The 24,689-nt window shown below is 47.8% G+C and overlaps 1 protein-coding gene and 1 long non-coding RNA gene across 2 annotated transcripts; both read right to left on the reverse strand.

Annotated features, from left to right (window-relative positions):
• Positions 1 to 14,360: 14,360 nt before the first annotated feature.
• LOC133215693 (uncharacterized) lies at positions 14,361 to 16,127 on the reverse strand. Its single transcript, XR_009726461.1, has 3 exons — positions 16,002 to 16,127; positions 15,077 to 15,224; positions 14,361 to 14,574 (listed from the first exon to the last, which is right to left on the reverse strand). It is a non-coding gene; the product is annotated as an uncharacterized LOC133215693 (long non-coding RNA).
• Positions 16,128 to 17,424: 1,297 nt separating this feature from the next.
• On the reverse strand, positions 17,425 to 23,217 carry LOC133215692 (uncharacterized). The gene is made up of 5 exons (XM_061359845.1): positions 22,900 to 23,217; positions 22,625 to 22,674; positions 21,414 to 21,500; positions 19,882 to 20,245; positions 17,425 to 17,779 (listed from the first exon to the last, which is right to left on the reverse strand). Exons 2-5 carry the CDS (start codon positions 22,658 to 22,660, stop codon positions 17,607 to 17,609), a joined length of 660 nt encoding a protein of 219 aa, XP_061215829.1. The 5' UTR covers positions 22,661 to 22,674; positions 22,900 to 23,217; the 3' UTR covers positions 17,425 to 17,606.
• Between the last annotated feature and the right edge of the window lie 1,472 nt (positions 23,218 to 24,689).

The raw sequence follows: 24,689 nt of genomic DNA on the forward strand, positions 1-24,689 counted from the left end.
GCTTGAACTGCAACAAGACAGGTATAGGCAGAGCTTAGTTTGGAAGAGGACCTGGAGGGCTGCTGTATCTTAGATTCCTCATGCTCATTAAAAAGTCTCTGTAGCTGAAAAAGCCATTCATATGGTGATGCTTGCCTGAGTTCCTGGTAGCTCTGAAGTTGCCTGGTTCAGTCCCTATAGTTCTTGTATGTTTGGTCTTGTTTTGGTTTGGTTTTGTACATTTGTACTGTACATCTGCATCCTCTTGCAAAGGACCAGGCAGCCACCCCTGCCCTCACTGTAGCAAGCCCATAAGTAAGTTGCAGCCCAGTATAAAGCGATCTCAGTGAGTTAAGCAGACCTTTCCTTTACTAGACAACATATAGACCTCAGGTATTCTTCATTCACCACCTCTCACCAAAGACATGTCTAAGCTCTGGAGAAGATGTATCCATCTGTCATGATGGGGAAATTGCTTGGTCTTGTCTCAAAATCAATAGAAAACCAATCCCTTTATGAGGAAATAAAGGTTGATAACACCAAAAGTGCATGCTGTCCTCTGATTTCCTGTCCACATGGACCACTCAGCTGGGATGTACATGTACACTGGCAGGGATGCATGACAATACAGAGACATGGTTTGATATCAGAGGTCTGTGGTAGCTCTTGTCTCTGGTGGGACATGTGTTCATCCAAAATAGGAGTTTATTTCTTCCTATTTTCCTAATGTTCTTCTAAATGACCTTCTGAGATCAGCAGCAAACTCAGGAGCTCCAGTACATGGCAAAATGTCTGAGGAGCAGAACTGAAACGCTTTAAATCCCATCTCTTACATGAGAGATGTTCAGATCCTCCCTGTGACACTACCAGTGACAGGATGCTGCCAGCTTCAGTTCTGATGCTCTAAGTGATAGACGAGTCCTCAAAGCATCACAGGGAGGATCTGAACACTTCTCATGTCAGAGATTGAATTTAAAGCATTTTCAATGCTCTGCTACATTAATACTGAATGACAAATACCTCCCTGCAGCTTGGGGATGAGTCTATAGAGGAAGACTAGACGATGGATGACTTTGTGTTTGTGATGTGCTAAAATCAGAACCTACATGAGACCAAGCTCTGGCTCTTCTGCTCTAAGTGACTATCGGGCCGGTTCTTTGCTCTCTCAGGTACCTTCCATCCATCCCTGGGGTCTGCTCTCTGATAGGTGGTTTCCCAAGGTCTAAGGCTGGGGTAGAAGACCCAGCAGAGATTTAGCCACAAGTCACTCCTTAAAGCCATAATCCTGCCTTTCCCAAAGCTTCATCCTGGGGAACAGATCCCTTTCATGGGTCATCAGCAATCCCAGACACAGCTACAGGCTGGGCAGAGAGATTCAGAGCAGCCCTGCGGAGAAGGACCTGGGGGTGCTGGTCGATGAGAAAATGAACATGAGCCGGCTTCAGTGTGCACTTGCAGCCCAGAAAGCCAACCGTATCCTGGGCTGCATCAAAAGGAGCGTGACCAACAGGTTGAAGGAGGTGATCCTGCCTCTCTACTCTGCTCTCATGAGACCTCACTTGGAGTATTGTGTACAGTTCTGGTGTCCTCAACATAAAAAGGACGTGGATGTGTTGGAACAAGTCCAGAGGAGACCACAAGGATGATCAGGGGACTGGAGCACCTCCCATATGAAGATAGGCTGAGAAAGTTGGGGCTGTTCAGGCTGGAGAAGAGAAGGCTGCGTGGAGACCTCAGAGCAGCCTTCCAGTATCTGAAGGGGACCTATAGGGATGCTGGGGATGGACTCTTCATTAGGGACAGTAGTGATAGGACAAGGGGTAACGGGTTAAAACTTAAACAGGGGAAGTTTAGATTGGGTATAAGGAGGAAATTTTTTCCTGTTAGGGTGGTGAGGCACTGGAATAGGTTGCCCAGGGAGGTTGTGAATGCTCCATCCCTGGCAGTGTTCAAGGCCAGGTTGGATGAGGCCTGGGTGATATGGTTTAGTGTGAGGTGTCCCTGCCCATGGAAAGGGGGTTGGAACTGGATAATCTTAAGGTCCTTTCCAACCCTAACTATTCTATGGTTCTATGATCAGCTCTTAGGCTGTCAGACACACTTTCTGGATTACTGCAGAATATGAAGAGGAACCTGAAAATGTTTTTCTCTGATAATTGGGGTTTTTCTTTTTTTCATATAGCTCACGTTGCACAGGGCACGGATGGAGAATGCCGTCTGTGGTTCCTCTTTCAGTGAAAACACAAGATGTCCTCAAAGACTGCACTAATTAGAGCTATTCCCACTCTTCCCAGTGAGGTGACTGCTTGGGAAATGCTATTTCATTGAAAAGAATATAAAAAAATAATCATAGAAATAGAGACAACAGCCAAAAGAAAAAAAAAAAAAAAGAGAAAAATTGTGAGGAAATAGAAAAGAAACAGAGCATCTGACAAAAGGAAAAACCTCTCCAATAGTCCAGGTTTCCCCACACTGCTCAGGTCAGACCTGGCTGTCCTGCCTGCTATGCTTCTGGCTGTTTGACAGGTCTTGGTATCATATCATGCCATAGAACAGTTTGGGTTGGAAAGGACTTTAAGATCATCAAGTTCCAACCCCCCTGCCATGGGCAGGGACACCTCGCTCTAAACCATATCACCCAAGGCCTCGTCCAACCTGGCCTTGAACACTGCCAGGGATGGAGCATTCACAACCTTCTGGGCAACCCATTCCTGTGCCTCACCACCCTTACAGTAAAGAATTTCTTCCTTATATCCAATCTAAGCTTCCCCTGTTTAAGTTTGAACCCATTACCCCTTGTCCTGTCACTACAGTCCCTAATGAAGAGTCCCTCCCCAGCATCCCTATAGACCCCCTTCAGATACTGGAAGGCTGCTCTGAGGTCTCCACGCAGCCTTCTCTTCTCCAGGCTGAACAGCCCCAACTTTCTCTGCCTATCTTCATACAGGAGGTGCTCCAGTCCCCTGATCATCCCCGTGGCCTCCTCTGGACTTGTTCCAACAGTGCATGTCCTTCTTAGTTTGAGGACACCATCACTGCGCATGGGGCTGTAGGTGGGGTCACATTAAAGCCTTCACTTTTGTTAAGACAAAATCCTATTTATCTGGCTGGATGGCCTCAAGGGAACTTTAAATGTTCATTTCCTCTCCCAGAGTTCAGATATACTCAGTTCAAACCAATTTGAGTTTCTTATTAAGCAAGAGGAGAATCTTACATATAAATTTCTCCCATTTAAAGAGACACAGGAACCAGCAAAGTTTAGGAACCCCCATTGCAACAAGAAGAAGCCCACAAACATTTTTAACCTTTGCTTACGAATTACATGACTCACGAAATTGAAGCTCTCGGAGCAGAACTCTGCAACTCTCATTTCTTTTTCCCAATGTGCTGATTTCTGTATTGACCGTGTCCCCCAAGTCCCTTTGCTGGGCTGTCATTTGAAAAACAAGCAGCATCTCATTTGCGGGCACCGTGCTTCTGTGGATTGCAGAGCCAATAACTGCAGTGCTGCAGCTAGGCTATTAAAGCCAGAGTGTGTTCAGTAATTGAGCCCTCTGCCGATGAATGATAATGCATGTTTTAAACAGATTGGACTCAAAAACTACAATGAGCATGGCATAAAACGCTTAAAGAGTTCCAAAGAAGATGGATTAGTGCTCAAGGCCAGGTTGGACTGGGCTTGGAGCAAACTGCTCTAGTGGAAGGTGTCCCTGCCCGTAGCAAGGGTTGGAACTGGACGAGCTCAAGGTCCTTTCCAACCAAAACCATTCTACGATTCTATGAACATAAAAGAAAGTGTTACAGAGTCTCCTCTGTGCAATGGGAGAGGGGTTAGACAGAATAGGTCCAGAAAAGGTGACTGCTGACATTGATTTAAAAGCAGACTTCAGGCTACTTATTGCTCTGTGCTTACCCAAAATACACAGAATCACATACCAATGGGACAGTGGTTACAGAAGACATTTCTGTTAGCAGGATGAGTCTGAAAATCAGTCTTCTGTGTGATAGAGGAGAAAGGGAAACATTTCTGAATCTTCATAAACCTTACTGAACACAGATTGATGATATATTTGTTAGAAAGTGAAAAATCCCACTAAAATGCAAAAATCTTTTTAGTTTGGTGGAAAAATAAGTCATGCACAGTGAAAAACAACCAGTGAAGTGAAGACAGGAATATCTTGTAAAGATAAGCTATTCTCAGGTGAAATTGCTTTTCTGTAAGACCGAATCTATATGAAAGCAATAAAGGGAAAATCCAGTGCTCATATCTTTTCAAAGAAGAAAAATATCCATCTTTATAGGTTTCTAAACTCCTCTGGTAGAAATAACTGGCAGTACCTCTTCATGGCAACATAAAATAGTGACAATATCTCACTGCAGCCATGTGAAAATCCATTGCGGAGGCAGAAGTGGTTTGTCTCAAGTAGGGAATTAACATCAGAGGCAACGCTCACCCAAAACATGCTGCCAAGGTACCCAGGGGAGCCCATGAGCTTCCATCAATGCAAACTAGAATGTGTATTGATTGGCTTTGAGGATAAGATTAAAGAAGCAGCAATTGTCCCTCTGTAATTTATAGGTTACTGGTGACAACGTCACTTCTGCAGTAGCATCCTTGTCCCATGATTCACCCTCATCCCTACCAAGGATAAATGTGGTATGAGAAAACTGGAGCTGGAGCCAATCTGTATTTTTCATTTCAAGCTTTGACACATGAAAAATTGCCTGTTTTGACTTAGGGCTTGGGTTTTAAATTTACCTTCCTAGTTCTGTGTTTAAGCTGGAAAGATAAAAGGCCTGTTTACTTTCCGAAGATTCAGTTTCCTGTTATTCATCATTCTCTATCCCTTTAAACGGGGCCAACTGGTAAATTTTTCAAGTTGGCAAAAACAACTGGGAAATGAGAAAGCCAAAGAGTGCTTGTTTCTAGACTGAGAATCAAATGTTTTACCTTATCTGAAATCAGTTTTGGTGTATAAATGAATAGAGTAAGCTTTTCAGATGCTCTTCCACAGCTATCTGAGTGTCAGCCATGTCCCAGCCATGGCCCTCACCACTAGATCCCAGTATAAAGAGGCTGAGCTACATGAAAAAGGCCACGAAAAGCAGAAATTTCTTCTTACCTACCCAAAATGGGGAAGTTGCTTCATTTCCCAGAGAAAGACTGGGCTCAGCATCTCCTCGTGGGCAGGATCAGCAGCTTCCCATTCCCACTGTTTCTGGATCATGTTTGCCACATGCCCAGTTCTCCCCTTGCATTACAGTGCGGTTGAAGGCACCAAACTCAAGCAGAACCATGACTAAAAGAGGATAACAGTGCTGTGAGATGGATGCTCTGTGCATTTATGGTCTCCCTCACCAAAAAGCACCTTGCTGCCATACTCAACCATTTTCCAGTGCCGGGACCCAAAGGTCCTTGCAAGCACTGAAGTGGTGGGAACTTGGTGTGGAGAGAAACTGCACCAAAGCAGAAGGTTTTGGACAGCATCCACCATCCCAACCTGGCTCCCAACCTCTGCCTTCTCTGCAGGTGTCCAAGGAAATGTCGTGTTGGAAAGGTTTGAGCATCAGTCCCAAATGATGGACCACATGTGAATTATAGATAGATTTAGAGCATCCCTTACAAACTATCAGGAACCTTTTTCTTTGTTGATGACTTTCAATACTGCCCATGTGCATCTTTCAAAGCCATAATTTGGACTTATGTGCTTAAATCCCTTTATGGCATACCCATTGACCTCTAAGTCACCGGAGCACTCTGGGCAGTGACCCACATTGAGAGAACACATTTTCAATGTTGGAAAAAAAAAGGAATTAAAAATTGTTTTCCATTTTTTCCTCCAGAAATCCTTTAGCAAATGCACCAGACAATTCCTGCCAAGCGCGGTCAGCTGGGATGTCAGATGGGGATGAACAAAGAAGGGGGAGGAATCTGCTGGCATCTGCATGGCTCCTGTAGGAACTCAGAGATCTGTTCTCAAAAACAACACCTATCTCCCCAGCAGGACTGACCTACAGCCTTCCAAGCCCTTCCACAGTGGAGTTCCTGCTCATTTACAGCAAGTACAGTCTGCCGGCGGTGTATGTGACAGAGCCTTGTATAGCACATCCTATTGTTAGCCTTACAAGCAACAGGCAAAATGCCCATTGCAACTTGGGAATACCTAGAGGAAAACAAGCCATGAGTCTGAATAGGAATGCATGAAGGATTTAAACCTACTTACAGGGTTCTTGCATGTCCCGAATATCATGGAATGGTTTGTGTTGGAAGGAACCTTAAAGCTCATCCAGTTCTAACCCCCTGCCACGGGCAGGGACACCTTCCACTAGAGCAGCTTGCTCCAAGCCCCTCTGTCAAACCTGGCCTTGAACACTGCCAGGGATGGGGCAGCCACAGCTTCTCTGAGGCCAGCACCTCAGCACCCTCACAGGGAAGACACTCCTGGTATAAACCAAAGGCCCCAGTGAGATTTATGGACATCCTGGGTTTCAAACTGTGCCCCATGTAGCTACAAAGGATGATCTGGTGTTACATTGCCAAATTGTGTCACTGCTACGGGATGGTCATTTGAATGCAAAAGCCCACAGCAGTGAAACACATCTGTGTTGGTGGTCATTAGTGGTCCACACCTGGGACTTCTTCTGCACTAAAAACAAGAGTCAAAGGCTGAAGGTGAGAAAAAGGCTGACAATAATGTCTGAGCTGCGCTGGAGTTCCCAGCTCGGTGTCAGTCCATTGCCGCATGGCATCCTCATGCAACAAACCACAACCCCAGGAGTTCACAACATAAGAAGCTGAGGGTCCATCTTGCCCTTGGCACAATGAATAGATTGACTGAAGCAAGTGCCTACTGCACAATGTTCACTGACCTGTAAAGGGCTTCAGCAGCATATGGGTGCTGTGTTTCTGGCCACAGAACAGGGGGGGAAAGCAGCTTTCATGAGTTGCCAGTGGAGATTTATATTCAGCTGGTTCATATCCCTGAGCTTCCTTCACAAGAAAAGGGATTTCAGTTGTCACTGTGTGTTGCACTGTGCGGCCAAGCCTGGCAATGCGATTAGTGCTAAAGAGGAGGTGAAGGGCACGCAGGGACCACCACCCTGCTTCTGGCAGTTAAATTCACTTCCTTCCCATGCTGCATCAGATATGTAACCATCCATTTCCAGCTCTGTGCAATCTGTGCTGCCAGAAACGAGACCTGGCGCAGGCTGAAAGAGGTGAATGTTAATCACTGTTGCGTATCTATTAAGAAATGTCTATAGAGCATCACAAGATCATCAAAGTTTGGCCCACAGTAAGTGGTACTGAATGGAGGAAGGTGTGCAGCCAGAAAATACCCAAGTATGGCATTAAAGCTTGAACTAAACTCCCAAAGCTGATAATTACTGGAGCTTGCCAGGTGCTTAGCAAGAGGATAAAAGCCTTGTATTAATGAACATTTTGTAATAGATAAATGGCAGATGGCAACCGGGTGCAGGAGGTATCGTGTGAGGCACAAGGGGCTGACTAAGAGGAGCTGTAATTTGGACACTTTGGATGCCAGATATCTGAAGCAGGGATCCACATGCTATTTTTCCTGCAAATGCAATATAGTACTTTTAATTAGGTTGAGACACATACATATGTATAGATATATATACATATACATACAGAGAATTCTATATACACACAGTGCTAGATAAACAATGGTCAAGACCAAACCCTGGCCACAAGGCTGAGCAACAAGAACTGGTTTTCATCCATACTAAATAAGGCTAATCCCCTGTGGAAGGTTTGTATTGGAGAGCCATGGATTAACCCACCAGCTCAGTTATGTGGACCGCAGTGGTCCTGTGCTTCAGCTGATTTCCCAGCCCCATTCATTTAGCAGTATAGATGTGCCTTCAGCTTTCCTTTTAAACCCATTGTCCATGGTTTGTTTAAACGTGTGTGTGTGTGTGTGTGTGTGTGAAACAGTTTTCAATGCCATCCCCCAGATAAGTCTATTATTTAGTCATATTGGTCAAGGTTTTGAGTGATCAAAGGACAGGGGAGTGGGCTGCTGCTGACACCAAGGGAAAAAAACCCAACTGTGCTTAAATAGGAAAACATCTATTATCATGTGCAGTAACCGTGGAAAACGTGAATCCAGGAGCAGCTTTATGAGGGATGACTCAGATACTGGTCATCCTTGGAAGCGCGGTCAAAACAGTGGGAATACAGCTATGGGGATGGGAAAGCACCTGCATTGCAGAGCTGAGGTGACTCAGAGGGAGAGTTTCATCTCCAGCCTCTGAGATTTTCTCCTGTCATGCAAGCCCCATCCTCTGGAGCATCCCAAATCCACCCTGTCCTTCCTTCCCCAGCAGCTGAAAGCCTGCAAGTCTGGGGCTCACACTCAGACACTTTCTCCTTCTTCCCAGAGGTGAAATTGGGGTCTCCTTCAATGCAGTGCTCATTCAGGATGAAAAAGTGTTTTGGCCACAAAGCCATGTAAAAATCCAGATGGGTTTCACCAAACATCACGTGCTAGCAGGGTCAGGATGATGCTGACTGTAGCAACAGCTGACTCTGCCCTGGAAAGGTGGGTGATCAGATTAGGTCAAAAATTAACAGAAAAAGATGGTTATAACTTCCTAAAATAAGAAATATTGTCTTTTCTTGAGTTTTTCTGCTTTGCCATCTTCTTCCTTAAAAGCTAGAAATGTGCCAGTGAAAGGAGAAGGCCCGATTCCAGTTCAAAAGCTAATCCCAAACTTCTTTTAACCTGTAGCAATTTACTCCCCAAACCACAAAATGCTCCATCTTAGCACTCCCACTCCCAGCCAGGATGGGCTGGTCCCCATGCCCTGCAGCCATTCCCAGCTGCATGAGAATCTCCAAATCCTTCTCCATCCCACAGATCTACATCACCACCATCTTCTCCTAAGCCATCCAGCCTTTTCTTAGTCAACAGAGGAACTCCAAATGGTCTTCCTATAGTCTCCTCCCTCATGTCCCACCTCTTCCAGTATGACCTAAAGAGAGGACTGGACTGAGGTCACTTCCAGGGATTGCAGAAATACTGCTTTGATGTTTTTCCTGCAAACACAGTATTGGGTTCAGAAAGAATTATATGTAAAGCCAGGGGATCAGAGCTGGCATTTCCCAGGCTGGCTGCACAGCTCCATTTGGAATAAACCCCATTTATTTTGTATGACGCAAATACTAGGAAACTGATGGAAGACACACTACTGCTGGATACCTATGTGCACCAGCTTGGTATCAAGGCAGCAATGTACATGCACAAATGCACTGATGTAACTAAGAGCTCCATCACCAGCATCTGGCTCAGGCACATGTACCACCATACCCAGTCCTCCATCATCCTCCTGTACATCAAAAGCTCCTTCAAACATCAGGATCCCCAGGGCAGGCAGCATTGTCACTGCCCCAGTGTCCTCACAAGGATTTTCATCACCTGTAATGAGCCCATCATCCTTCTCCATGCTCAAGGTTTCACCCTTGCATAAGATGTCTGAGTGTCTATGCAGGCTCTAAATGCTGCACAGAATCAGAGGGCATCTTATTCCCCAAGCGCATCAGCTGCTGCTCAAATATTTCATGCTGTTCCTCACTTCTTTGCTAGGCTTGAAGCAATTTCCCCAGCTCCCAAGCCTGTACTTCTCCAACTGGGATGTTTGTAGGTTCAGGGCCTCTGTGATGGGCCAGTTCCAAACTGGCACAGTTTATTCAAGTGCTATAAAGCCTGAGACTCTTGAAGTAAGTGGGAGTCTATCCAGGGAATTCAACAGCCTTTGGATGCAGCTTTCAATGTGTGTAAACCCACCTGTCCCTGCAGGAGGGCACAGAGGTGACCATGCCATAGTGAGAAATGCAATCTGATTTTAGAAGGCATGATGCAGCTGATCTGGACTTCCACATAAATCAGTTTTCCACTGGAATGTATCACAGCTGAGCTGAAAAGGGTGCAGGCAGTTATACACGGTAGCAAATCTCAGCCTGCATCTGCTCTTCCACATGGCACTCAAGACAGTGCGGTTGAAAGAAAATAAGTAAGTGCTAGCTTTCATTTTTGTATTTATTTATGGCATTTTACATGCAGATTCCTTGGGTAAATACAGTGAAATCTCATAGTGTGAAGATGAAAGCATGAGGAGGTGGCATAGCCAGGCATGAAGATTCCCATGTGTTGATTAGAGCAGGAACTTTCGGGTGTGACTGTTTGCCCTTCTGGTCTATTTAATGAATTGGCTCATTATCAGCAACCCAGGAGCCATGTATCATAGAATCATAGACTGGTTTGGGCTGGAAAGGACCTTAAGAACATCCAATTCCACCCCTCTGCCATGGGCAGGGACACCTCACACCAGACCATGTCATCAAAGGCTTTGGCCAACCTGGCCTTGGGCATTGCCAGGGATGGAGCATTCACCACTTCTTTGGGTAAGATCATCCAGTTGTGGGAATATTTTCCGCAGATATGCAGCCTGTAGAGAAATAAAATCTATTCCTTTTTCCCATTGCTTTGGTATCTCATTTTGCTGCTAACACATTCAGCTGCATGCCCAGCTGACCATGGAACGATGAGAGTTGAATTTGCAAATATTATAGCACATTTCAATTTGACAGTGTTAAAAAGAAGGAGGGAATGTTTCATATAGGCTTGTTTCAATGCAAGATTGACTCTTCCCTAGGAGGATAGGCCTGGCTGGATGGCACCACCGTTTGCATGGTGTAAGTGGGCAAACAGTGTTACTGCAGGTGCAGAATCCCTCATTATGCCAACAAGATCCCAAGCATTGATGTTTTGACTCTGCTGGGCTAAATTCAGCTTTTCATGGCATTTGCAGAAACACCTCTGAAAATCTGTGCCTGTTCTGCCACAAACCACTGGTTCTTCCTAACCGTGCTCCTCCAAGGAAGCTGTTGCAGTGGGATATCTGCCTATTCCCATGCAAGATGCAGACAGCATCAAACACATTTGAAGGTTCAGTCACTCCTTGGTGAAGTAGGTGCTCTGTAGTGCGGATCAGCATGGTCACAGATGCATTTTTATCCTGTCTTTTAGCACTATGTAACTCATTAAACTATGCAATAAGAAGGTTTTATGTCTTTAGTGTCCAAAGAGATAATTTGCAGAGAGATCTAGAAAGCCTGGAAGTAAAGAAATAGCCATAATTGGGTTAACCTCTGATGACTTTGAATGAAATCTCCAGTAAAGGATGCATGAAATAAGCTTAGCGTTCAGCCTGTTCTTTAATGCTGGGGAATATAAAAGACAAATGAAAGATGAAAAACACTACTTGAAAATTCATGGTGATGGTGAGGGATGAATTCAGAGCACCCTTTTCCTTGAACAGACATCTCCATTATGTACCCTAAGGAAGACAAGGCAGAGGGAGGTATCCTGATGCCACACACACACAGTGGCTAAATGGTCGAGCCTGCACGGTCGAGAGTGTTTGGGTCACACGTTGCATCTCTAAAGTGAGAATTCCCCCTTCCACCCAGGAGATGGCACTAAGGCACCCCCACAAAAAACATCCCTTCAGTCTTCCCAAAACCCTGTTTTCCCTGAAGTCGTGTGCTGGGGAGAAAACCTGCAACGTTTGCATTCATGGGTTATGCACCTTGTGGTGGGACTAAGGGAGCATCCTATGAGGAAACGCATTTCGGATTGCTCTGTGGATGCTGTCACCTGGATTTGAAGTGGGTTGTCCTGCTTTTGGCTCCAGTACAGTGAGCTTCCCACCAGATAACTGGTGGATCGGAGCAGATTCCATCCAAGAGTGTTCCTCTGTTCTGCACACAGGCAGCACCAAATGCTTTGAAGTAATATGCCTATGGTCAACCATAGCAATCAAAAGGCAACATGGTCCTGGAAAACATCTCCTAATCTCCACCAACCACAGCCTGATTCATGCTCAGCTTGTTTCCCTGTGCTGGCTTTTGTTTGGGTTCCCCCCCTCCTTGGACTCTGTTGCTAGTGTAAAACCTGATGTTCATCCATATCGCTTTTGGAATCCTGGTGAGTTCATGACTGGTGTTATCTGGTGCTGTGAGCCCATGTCTGACAATGGATGGTGTGGAGGTAATGCCAGTATGAGCTAGAGCTTCTCACCTCTTTTTGGTCCCAGTGCTCTTCTGTGTTAAGCCTGTGTCACTCACACAAAGAGGCTTCATCCACCAAAAACCAGGAGCATCATTTGAGACACCAGGGAAACAGGGAGGTTGACCGTGGCTGCTCCCTTCTGTCATCTGGAAATACTTGCATGCAATCTCAATGTTGCATGTTACAACAGAGCTGTGACTCCCTTAGGTGATGTGAGAGCTTGCTAAAGGCACACTTTGCTGACCACTGACCACCCTTTTGTGGGCTTGAACTGCCTTTGGGCCATCATCATTTCTATAGCAGGGAGGTGCAGGGGGAAAAAGCACTAACAGCAATCACTGCCAAGACAGGATTGGGAATATCTGATTGATATAGTATTATTATAATATAATATCTGATTCATATACTGGGAAGAGGCAATGAAGGCTGGAGAAGGAAAGGTCTAATAGATATAACTGTGGGAAGATAAATGGCAGGAGATGGGGATGCAACAGGTTGGATCCTGGGAGCAGGGGCTGAAAGGTGTGAGTGCAGGTTTCCAAAGCCCCATCTCTAAACCTGGTCCCCAAAGCTGGGAAATGCCTAAATAAGCAGAATATTGAGGAAGAACATTTACCTTCAATAGCAGCAGCTTCCCCTTCTCCCTAGCACACCGTTAAGGACCACGTTAGCAAATCCAGCATCCATCTGCCTGATTCAATATCCTCATTAGTGTGCCTGACGGGGTGTATCACAACCATGCATTCTGATTCAGTCATTTGTTTCCACCGTGGCTGCCCATTTTGATTAGCATTTAGCAACGTGCTTTATCCTAGTGAAGGTGGCTTGAAATTACCTTATGTACGTGCCCTAAGCGTTCATCCAGACACAGCCCCTGTCAGTGTGTAACAAACCGTTGTAGCTAAGCAATGTCAAATTCAGCTTGAGGAGCCTGTCTCCAGCACAGGGATGCAGGATAATGATGTATTTTCATAAGAGAAAACTACCAGTGAGGCCACGGGATTAACTTTAAGTGGTACAAAATGTCCCATTAGGAACACCTCTATTCTCATGGTCGCATTCCCCAAAGAAATCAAACTCTTTGTCTACTCAGGAGCCTCTGATGCAGATAAGCTTTTCTCCCTGCTATTAAGTTAAAGGCGGTTTCGTTGCTTCTGCCCTCTGAATTCTGCAGCCATTAGACCACTATACTTAGCTATAAATACCCTGTGCCACCCAAAGGCTGCATGAGCTGCCATCAGAAATGTCCCATGCCAGGATGGGAAGAGGGAGCAGCTCCACAGAAACACCGGATCCTTGTACCTCCCTGTATCATCTGGTTGGAGCATGGCCTTGCCAGGCATCATTTTGCTAAATCTATCATTGCTTCTCTTCCTGCAGGGAAACACAGCCATTAATGTGACTTTCCTAAGGTCCTGCAGCAAGTTAATGGTGACATTTGCTATGGGCAAGTGGTAAAGGGTTGAAACATCCATCAGTATAGGGTGTTCCATGAGTAAAAGGAAGCAGGAGAGGTGATTGGCTTTGACGATATACTCCTCAGGGACCAGTGTGCTAATGTGTATACATAGCCCCGTCACCCCTTGGCTCTAAGTAATCTAATATATCTAATTAAGATATATTCTTATATCTAGTATAAGATATTACTGTAAAATAAGTTATTCATTGTCATTATTATTATCTTTTGGTATCTTGGCTGTAGCTGTTAATAATCTCTTGTTTATCCCTGGATACTGCAATGATGTCTCTGAATACTGTCAAGGATGTTTAAAGGTATTAAAAGCAACACCTTCTAGATGCTAGTGAGAGGGCTCTCTAAACCCTCTACTCCAGGCTAATTTTAGCATCAATACAGAAGACCCTGAGTCGGATCACTAAAGGGCTCAGCAGAAAGGCAGCAATGGGACATCAGCTCTCGGATCTTAGCTCTGCATTGCCATCTTCAGGCTGGGAGCAGCCTTGCTCCTTCCATAAATCCTTGAAGTCTCCCAAAGATCGAGCTCAATTCCAGCTTACCCAGCATTAGCTGATATTGGTGGCCAAACCCTGCGCAGTGGCGTTAGACACAAAGGAGAGGAAGGAACTGTGCAAGGCTGGTGCTCGGATAACACAGGTATTCCCCTCCCTGTGAATATACAAGGCTCTAGGGAGTAAATTAACACAAGCAATGCTGTTTTACACACATTATTTCTTGCTTTGTTTAGTTTATTGGCAAGTTTTCTTTCAATATAATTCTTTCTACATAAATTGAATCTGCCTGAGCAATTTGAGCCCCATAGCCTGCACTGTAACCCCTTCCTCCCCCCAAAAAAGCCTTTTCTGACAATGAGAAAAGCTGGGGTTCTGAGGAGTTTTTAATAATATGTGTTTCAAAAGGCCTCTGACAAACATTTCACATTTGATAGACACAGTGGTGGGTTTGCAAGAAAGAGAGGAGGTTTTCAGGCTTTCAGGATCTCTGATGGACAGTATTACGGTGACAGCTTTGTGGCACAAGGAGCTGTAATCACAGAACAGCATAGGTAACACATCTTAAAATAAGTGAGAAAACCATGGGATAGCATAGCTAACACAAAATACATTGAAAATCATGGGCTAATGAAGGTGTCCTGGCCCAGCAAGGCCAGCTTGGATGAGGTTGCTCAGTCCTTGTCTCATCGCCTTGTGAACATCCCCCTGCCATTCCATCACCTCTCTGGTCTCCATTGTTTGATCACTCTCATGGTAAAAAGAATTCTGCTGATCAGATCTGGTTGGAAAATCACTTTCTAGGAGCCCCAAAATCATGGAATCACAGAATGGTTTGGGTGGGAGAGGACCTTAAAATCATCCAGTTCCAACCCCTGCCACGGGCAGGGACACCTCACACTAGACCACATTACCCAAGGCTCTGTCCAACCTGGCCTTGAACACTGCCAGGTCTCAAACTCTTTATACTTCTTCCCACCTCAGTCCCTAAAATCCACTACTCCCAGTACAAAATGGGTAATTCCGGTGCTTACCATGGTCACCTGCAGCACCAGTCACTGGGCTGCGTCCATCTCCATCCCTTTCCCAGAGCACAGGCCCATAGCAGGGGTCTCAGATGACCATCTCAGCCTCCGCAAGAAAATGCTATAGGCATCATTGTACTCGGACATCCAGTGGTTCCTACAGAGAACATGGAGAAGGGGATAAGAAGGCGGCCTGCATCCTCTCCATGCACCAGAAGAGGGGACCTGCCTCCCCTTTCACAGGAGTTGTCACCCAGCCAGTGTAGAGCACAAAGGGGAGAGGAAGACCAGCCTGTCTCCATCATGCAGACGCTGAGACACACATGGCTCTCATTGGGACCAATCTCCCACCTAGATCAGCCATTACCCAGGCTGGGCTCCAACCCACACATAACCCCAGGACCATAGATTAAATCGAGACTTGAGTGCGGAGCTGAAACCTGTGCGTGAGGGGGATGAGGCAGCAGGGAGGAATTGCCTTTCCGCTGAGAAACGGGAGCTCAGGAGCAGTTGATGCCTGTTTGTTCATAGTGCGCGGGTGAGTCACATCGCAAACAGCTCCTGCCCTGTCTGATCCGAGAGAGCCCTTTCCCAGGGGAAGCCCGGGTGTGGAAATGTTGGGACGTGCCTCCCGTTCCCAGCCCCACAGGGACCTCAGCATCTTCTTTGCATGGGGATGGGGCTGTTCAGGAGAGGTCTCCTCACTCCGATCAACACCGCCAACAAAACTGCTCACGAAGAGGCTGAGCAGGCTTGGAGAAAGGGTTTGGCCCTGAGGGAAACTGTTTGAGCTCATTGCATAACATGGACACAGAGAAACATGCTTCAGAAACACCTTCCAACCCTACCCAGCTCCAAACACCCCCTGGCCTGCTCTTACCCTCTCTCTACTCCCTCCAACCTCCCTTCCCCTCCTCACCCACCTCTCACTTACTTGTGGAGCACATCTTTGAGGAAAATGTGGGAAAGATTCGTATGTCCTTTACAGTGTCCAACATAGGCTGGCCTGCGCTTGAAATCTATGTTGTAGGTAGTTCTCCAGTCATGGTCAGAGCAGTCTGGTGAAAGAGAGTCCAAGTAACTGACTTTGCTGGATCTCTAACTCCTGCACCACAGAGCCTCAGTGTTCCCTCTTCTTCCAAGCTCCATTGCTGCTTATGCTTTCGGAGCTCGATGTGGGAGCAACCACGATCAAAGGGTTGGCCAAGGTAGATGTGCAAGAAGCGCTTCCCTGGCGTTGATAAGGTCTTTTAGATGATATTTCAGATGAGAGCTGGGCTTGTCCAGCCTGGAGAAGGCTCCAGGGACACATAAAAGCTTCCTTCCAGTACCTAAAAGGGGGCTACAAGAAAGCTGGAGAGGGGCTTTGGACAAGGGCCTGTAGGAACAGGCCAAGAGGAATGGCTTGAACCTGCCCGAGGGGAGACTGAGGTGAGCTCTTAGGCAGAAGCTCTTCCCTGTGAGGGTGCTGAGGCGCTGGCACAGGGTGCCCAGAGAAGCTGTGGCTGCCCCATCCCTGGCAGTGTTCAAGGGCAGGTTGGACACAGGGGCTTACAGCAAGCTCCTCTAGTGGAAGGGGTCCCTGCCCATGGCAGGGGCTTGGAACTGGATGAGCTTTAAGGCCCCTTCCAACTCAAACCATTCTATGATTCAGCCCTTCTTTTCTACAGCCTTTTATGCATGATGGAAGTCACACTAGGCAGATCTGTCAACAATATCCTGTGCTCTTCCCTTCTGGACATTGACTTGTCAGCCAGTACATTTTTTTCCCTATTGTCTACAGCTTCTCTTTCATCATGTCAGAGCAACATGTCTCTCTCTGGAAGAGATACAAGATCCACTTAACCCCCATGTGAGGACCATAACATCTATTGTGCTATCTTTCCCCAGTAGTAGCTGGTTTGAAGTGATGCTGTCTCTATCCTGCTCTCCAGAGATGCCCCATATATATATATATATATACACGTGTGTCCTTCTGACTGAGCAGAGAAACGTGTTGACAAACATGCTGCCACCTCTCACAACAAAGAAGCCAGGGACACAGACACAGAACAACCAATTGTAGATGCTTCAGGTTTTCTGTGCATTTTAAAAGGACACATTCCCATAATGAGTCATTAGTGAAGTACCTTTGTTGTTTTCACTGAGGCTGAGATTTCAGGTATTTATTTCACACGTGTATGACCACATCAGGCTGTTCATGCAACCCAAGTGGTCGCAGCAGCACCTCATTGCAGGGGGGATGGACTAGATGACCTTTGTAGACCCCTTCCAACCCAAACCATTCTATGATTCTATGATTTGCTACCACATTGAGCAGGGCTGTGCTGCATGGGGTGGCTCATATGGAAACTGGGATGAAAGAAATGCTACTCACAATACTCCAACCTCATCTCTGCCCTTCATCTCCCTGCTAATAGACAGACAGCTACAGGGGCTCTGTGGACCCTTCCAGTGTCATTCACCTTCCCTTCTTCCTTAGTCTCTTCCTGCGTTAAATTAAGACCCCCAAAGCGAGGCTGAAGGCCACAGGTCACCCTCATGGGGCAGCTGCCACAACCTCCATCCACTGACCTCCAGCCAGAACAGAGGAGCCCACATTCCTGAGCTTGATTTGCAGACCTTTATTCTGGCTGTCCCGGCTGGTCTCCCTGATGAACTGCTGGTAGGTGGCCCAGGCCGGGACCAGCTTCTGCCTGGGCAGCTGCATCCCTGAGAACAAGAGGGTGCATTAGTCAGGAAACACCATCAATTACCCGAAACATACCCTTGGGTGGGAACAAAAGAACAACAATGGCAAGTTGGAGCCTCAGGTGGCAGAAATCAGGGCAGATTCACTCACTTCAGCAGAGCTTTCCTGAGGTACATCAGTTGTGCATCGATTTGGGTCAAGAGGCCAGTAGGAAAAGGATTTCCTACTTGCACAGGATTTCCAGGCACAGCTACAGGCTGGGCAGAGAAGAGATTCAGAGCAGCCCTGTGGAGAAGGACTTGGGGGTGCTGGTCGATGAGAAAATGAACATGAGCCAGCTTCAGTGTGCACTTGCAGCCCAGAAAGCCAACCGTGACCAGCAGGTCAAAGGAGGTGATCCTGCCCCTTTACTCTGCTCTCGTGAGACCTCACCTGGAGTATTGTGTGCAGTTCTGGTGTCCTCAACATAAAAAGGACATGGATCTGTTGGAACAAGTCCAGAGGATGATCAGGGGACTGGAGCACCTCCTGTATGAAGACAGGCTGAGAAAGTTGGGGCTGTTCAGCCTGGAGAAGAGAAGGCTGCGTGGAGACCTCATAGCAGCCTTCCAGTATCTGAAGGGGGCCTGTAGGGATGCTGGGGATGGACTCTTCATTAGGGACTGTAGTGATAGGACATGGGGTAATGGGTTAAAACTTAAACAGGGGAAGTTTAGATTGGATATAAGGAGGAAATTCCTGTGAGGGTGGTGAGGCACTGGAATGGGCTGCCCAGGGAAGTTGTGAATGCTCCATCCCTGGCAGTGCTCAAGGCTGGGTTGGACAGAGCCTTGGGTGATATGGTTTAGAGCGAGGTGTCCCTGCCCATGGCAGGGGGGTTGGAACTGGATGATCTTAAGGTCCTTTCCAACTCAAACCATTCTATAATTCTATGATTCTATGATTTATGGTGATAGCAAGCAAGTGGAAGGAGCCATGCTGTCTCAGTGTTGCCCTGGAGGCTAAAAGGAGCTGATACCCTCTGCAGGAGGTTCGTGTATGAAAGGGAAAGAGTTTGAGGGTAATTCTGCTGGATTACACACGGACAGAGCAGTAAGGGGAAAGCCCACTGTAGTTTTGTCATTAGAACAAGGCAGCATCAGAGGGGCTTGGTAAGGAGATGCTTGAAGCCCTCAGGTGTTAAGAGGAGTCTAAATGGACTCTCCAAATGGAGACATGTCCATCTGAGCTGCTTGTCCAGACTCTCCTTCTAGTGAGTGGAGAGAGGGCTTACTTCACCTCATCTTCGAGGTAGCATTTAAGCTACAGAAGATGGCTGTATCTTTTCTCCCCTCTGATCATGAAAGGATCCAGACACAGCCATCCCATGCTGAGCTCAGGGGGCAGAGAGGACATCCCTGCTTGTGTCCTCCTGTTTGATTCTGGAGCAATACTATCCCCTTCCCTCTCCCAGGGGAGCTTAGAGGAACACCTCTGTTGCTTTGGGAAGGTTGAGCATGGCTGGGTGAGGTTTGGTGACAACTACTTTTGCTTTCCTGACTTCCAGCAGCATTGTAATCCATGTAAGCAAGCTGTTAAATGGCATGGCTGAGGGCTGGCTACCAACCCCTTTGCTGCATTTGCTGCCTATCTGGTATCCCTAGCAGAAGGGCACTAAGAGCTGCTGCTGCTCTGAGCCACCCAAGTCCCTTGTGCTCAACCATGGAGTCCTTTTGCCTCCCTGCCCTTCTGTTCATGACCTGCAACACGGGGTTAACCACATCTCCCTCCGTCCCAAAGGAGCAGTGAAGATAAGACTCTAGGAGACTTTGCCATGCCAGTGCCTTGCTAGTAGGGCTCTTCAAACACCAAGCATGGCTCTGTAGATGTTTCTAAGACTCCACTCACTACACCTGCACTTAGAGCTGTGCTAGGAGCTGCATGTTCATGGTGACAGGGTGCTCTGCCATGCTGCTAATCCTCATCAGAGTTAACCCAGTACCAACACTCCATCAGGATGCTGCCATTGTGTGTGTCCAGACAGCATGGACCATGGACAGGGGGGCTCAGCTAGCAAAGACCCGGGAGACATCACCTGGGGTAGCTGGATATGTTCATGGTGAGGAGCTGGTGTGGGGTTTACCTGCTGTCCCAGCAGCCTGAGCAGCCACTGGAAGATGCTGGCAACAAGGCCGCTCATTCTCCATCTCACTGAGAGCCTGCAGCCTCTCTGCCTTCTCTGCCAGCTGGGAGGCAGGGTAGTGCTTTGGTAGGTAGCTTTCTGCAGCAGGAAGGAGGGAAGCAAGGTGCTTTCCCTGTTGCAAGGCTCTGCTGCTGTCTGGCATCCTCTCTCCTGCACTACCAGCATGACTGATGGCTTCGATGCTCAGTGCTGGGATGACTTCCCTCCTCTGCCTGACAACGCTGTCACTGTAGGGTATCACTGGCCTCTCCTGGGGTACAGCAAACTCCTTGGCTTTTAGCTGGGCATCCGTAACCTGCAGCTTCTGCAGAACAAAGACCCGTGTGAATGGAGGGGCAGCGAGGGGGAAGGACAGTTGCTAAAGCATCATTAGGCAATGCTACCTGCCCTGGGCTTTGGTCAGGTCAGCTCCACTGGGGATACAGCAGTCACAAAGCAGCTCCTTAACTGTTATTAAGAATGCAGGGACCATCACAGCTTCCTCTTTGTGCCCACCTTATGGCTTGGGACTCAGGAGGACAGAAGGAAAGAAGGAGGGAGCTTTGATGGTGGGTTTGACTGCTCCAAGGGTTCATGTCAGGGAAGGGCTGCTGGCATGGCTGCTCTGGGGTGCCTGCTTGGCTCCAGCCTCACCAGCTGCACACTCCAGCTCTCTCATGAGCCAGCTGCTCCTTTCTAGGGGCTCCAAAAGAGACTTTCTTGCTGTGAGCTCTGCCAGACTGCTGGCCCCAGCAAGGAGCATCCTCACAGGGTCTGCCCCAGCGGGCACCTTCACACAATGAATTCTCTGTTGCTGTCCCCCCCCTTTTCCTCCCCAGCCTGAACCTTCTGTTTTCCCTCTCTCCTGAGCCCAAAGCACTCCATCAACCCAACATGCCCCCTGCCACTTCCCCGCAGTGGCCCTGGTGCACACCACAGCAGTCCCCTTTGGGCTGCCACGAACAATTAGACCAGGGCAGGCAGAGCGAGGCAAATCAGATTAAATAGCTCAGGGGCTTGCTCGCACTGCAAGGGGATTCAAACACAGCCCACAGCTCCCCTGCAGAAGCCTTCTCAGGCCCGTGGCAGGGCAAGGAGCCATCTCCATCCCACATGCGATCCCTCTCCTCAAGGCGGTACCGGGATGGGTCTAATCCTGATGCGCTCCATCAGCCCCACGGGAAGCAAGAGGAGCCCAAGCCTTAGGCACCGGTTCAGCAAGCAGTCGTTAGTGCCTTGACTTAATGAGTGTAATTAGCATCACCCGCCCCAAAGAGCTTTACTGCAGGGCATGAGGGGGATTTCCCACAGAAGGGATGGGGACACAAGCCAAGGGCATTGGGGTGTGATGAGACCTGCTGGTGGGTCACAGAGGTGGGGATCAAAGCAGACCCATGCCTGCTGCCCCCTTGGGTCCCCAGCTGTCCTGTATCCATGATCCATGGGTGTTTTAGTGGATACTAAAGAGCCAAGCAAGGAAAAGCCCATGGTACCTGTATGTCACTGGGTGGCCTGTACTCCTTACGCCACTGATAGTCCTTCTTGTACAAACTCTTGTACATGCCCAGTGACACAGCTGGCTGAAAGGAGAGGAGCAGATAGGACTTAAGGAAAGAGTTCCAAAGTGGTAATACATATCCAAACGCTCTGTCATTGCTCAGGAAAGGATAAGCTGCCTGTGTCCCCTGAGCCACCCAGGGCCAGTCCAACAGGGGCAATGCCTTGCTCAGTTAAGCCCCAAGAAGGTGGCTAGGAAGTTCCTATGCTCATTTGGCAATGACTTCTGGGCCTCTTCTTGTCCCAGGCAGCCCCTTGTAACAAACACCTTCCTCCTGTCTCTCTCAAGCCTCCTCTAACTGCTCAGATGCCCCCAGGCAGAGCACTAATATAAAGCTGCTGAAATACTTTGATCAGCTGCTGGGGTCCAGTGTCAGGTTAAAGCAGCACGTGCTTGCGTCTTCCGTTTTAGCAGTATTTCCCATGTGCTTATCACATATTTGTTTAAAGCTAAGTGCTGGCTATTGTCAATACTCATTCTCCAAAGTGATTGGAAAACCTATGGAGGAAAACTCTGCCAAGGGATAGTAGTCCAATGATATGTGCCCTAACACCAAAAATCACTGCGGTGCAAACTTCTGGATATGGGGAGAGGATTTTAGGGAAAAAGGCACTTGTATTTGTGTTTTCCCCTTCAGCATCTACCATGAGCACTGCTGGAGCTGAGAAACAGGGAGAGGTGAGCCTTCAGGCTGGCCCAAGAGATGCTAAAGCATTAAATGTGCTAGTGTGTCAATGCATGGCAATGACTGGGGGACATAATTTACTGTGCAGTAATTGAAGGTGTTACCATGATCTCCACTGCTACATGAACACATCCACCACACGGGGTGGCTTGGCCACTGGGTCTGCACTCCCATGTCCCTGTGATAAAAGGAGTCAATAACTGCCCCAGCAAACAGCCCTTAGGGAGGGCTCCTTGTGCCTATTCAAGAACATCACCCATTATGGAAAAGAATATATTTTATATTCTCTTTTTTCTATCATTTCACTCTTTTTCTCCTCTGGGCTTCCCAAACCAGTGGCTGCCTGTAGCCAAGACCCAGCAGCTCATTGTCACCAGCTCTCATTAGCTTCCCAGCCTTGCAGACCCTGTAAACCCATTACTCAAACACCAGTGAGGATGTGATTCCCATAGATTCCTCACCTTTGAGTGCTTCGGTTTCCCCATTGCGTCCACCATGGTGAGCCAGGAACCTAGACCAGAAAAGCCACTCAGTTAACAACCAGCAAACCAGATCCTCTCCTCCACACTGCCCCAAGGGATCTAGAGACCTAGAGACAGGAACTGGCAATAGGAAGGGGGTTCCTCTGGGGCTGTGAGACCCCTGTGCACCCCGAATTGGCAGTTAGAGTATGACTGACTTCACCCAACTTCATCAATGCAAAATGCACGCATCCAGCCCAACTCATAGAACATACAGAGCTGGACACCTCAGGGAGTCAGCCTTATGGGACCCAGCAGGGAAGAGATGATGGCACCCCACAAACAGCAGCCTTAGGGGGTGAACATGGGTGTTGCCTCCTGCAATAGGGTACATGTGCAATGGGATCCACCAACACCCACGTTGCCATGGTGATTCCAATGACAAGGGAAAACATTGCCCCTTTGTGAGACACCCACACTCCAGAACCCTTGAGGCCTTGGTGGGAGTCTGGGGGCTTTGACAGTGTGGGGTGAGAGCTTCTTGGAGGAGAAGCCACCCCATGGTCATAATGGTGGAGCTGATACCCACTCCTTCAGCTGCAGTCAGGACAAGAGTGGGACAAAGCCTTTAGGGCTCTTGGAGCATCTCCAGCTCCTGCTAAAGGTAAAGATGGGAGTAAAAGAAGGGGAAACTGGGGGGGGGAATGGACCTATTTTGTGGGTGTGTTGACTAGAAGAAAGCAGTCTCCTTACCTCACTGCATGGGAGGGTGGGAAGCGCTGCAGAAGTAAGGCAGTCAGGGATCTACACTTGGTCTTGGAGGGTGGCTGAGTACACCTGAACTGTGCCATCCAAATACTGTGCCATCCAAATGCTGCAGTTCTCTTCCTCTGATGACCTGAAGCACAAGGCAGCAGAGAATGCTCAGATGTAGTCTTCTGTCCCATGGATGGACAAGAACCAGACCAGATCCACAAAGCAGTATTTACTCTTTAAATAAAAGTCAAGTATTAACAAGGTTTGGATGCACCTCATACAAGAGTAATCTCTTGTAATCTAATTTCAGCATGTCCCCAGAGATGTCTCATTCTGAGCTGACCCTTCCTGGCATCCTGACTCATTTAGCCCAATTCATCTGAACAATGTAGGTATGTACTTGGGAATTAAATCCTAGAACGGTTTATGATAGAAGGGAGCTTAAAGCTCACCCAGTTCCAACCCCTGCCATGGGCAGAGACACCTTCCACTGGAGCAGCTTGCTCCAAGCCCCTGTGTCCAACTTGGCCTTGAACACTGCCAGGGATGGGGCAGCCACAGCTTCTCTGGGCACCCTGTGCCAGCGCCTCAGCACCCTCACAGGGAAGAGCTTCTGCCTAAGAGCTCAGCTCAGTCTCCCCTCGGGCAGGTTCAAGTTATTCCCCCTTGGCCTGTCCATACAGGCCCTTGTCTAAAGCCCCTCTCCAGGTTTCTTGTTGGCCCCTTCAGACACTGGGAGCTACTCTAAGGTCTCCCCAGAGCCTTCTCCAGGTTAAACAGCCCCAATTCTCTCAGCCTGAAAACTGCTTTCTCAGAAAGCCTGGGTTTGGTCAGTTGAATCTCATCCAAGAGTCCAATTTCTACAGCTACCCATGAGCCTGGCTGTCTGTTCAGGAACGAGATTCTCTGGCACTACAGCAAAGCAAACAGTCGTAAAGCTGGTGACGGTGCACGAGTCAGAAAGACGACATCTCAGCTCCAGGATCCTCCACAGAGAAGTCAGTCATGGACCTGTATTCACACACACTGAAATGCTGGAGCTGTTTCTCTTTGCACACTCAGACAGCAGAGTAGAACTGGACCCCAAGGCTCTGCAGGGGTCGTGTGCTGCTGAAGGCTCAGCACTGGAGTCACGCAGAAGCAGCATCCCTTTATCCCCGCTGTATTTTATGTAAATTAACATCAGTGTAAATGATGCAACAAGGAAAGAAATTATTTCCAGAAATGTGAAACTCCTGTGCTTATATTAAAGGGATTACACTCCATTTCCTTCTTAATACAGCTAATGCTCTATGGGAAGCCCTCAGGC

This window comes from Neopsephotus bourkii, unplaced genomic scaffold (assembly GCF_033783945.1).
Source record: "Neopsephotus bourkii isolate Nb327-2 ecotype Australia unplaced genomic scaffold, CSIRO-AGI_Nbou_v1 NB_994, whole genome shotgun sequence".
NCBI classification, from domain to species: domain Eukaryota; kingdom Metazoa; phylum Chordata; class Aves; order Psittaciformes; family Psittacidae; genus Neopsephotus; species Neopsephotus bourkii.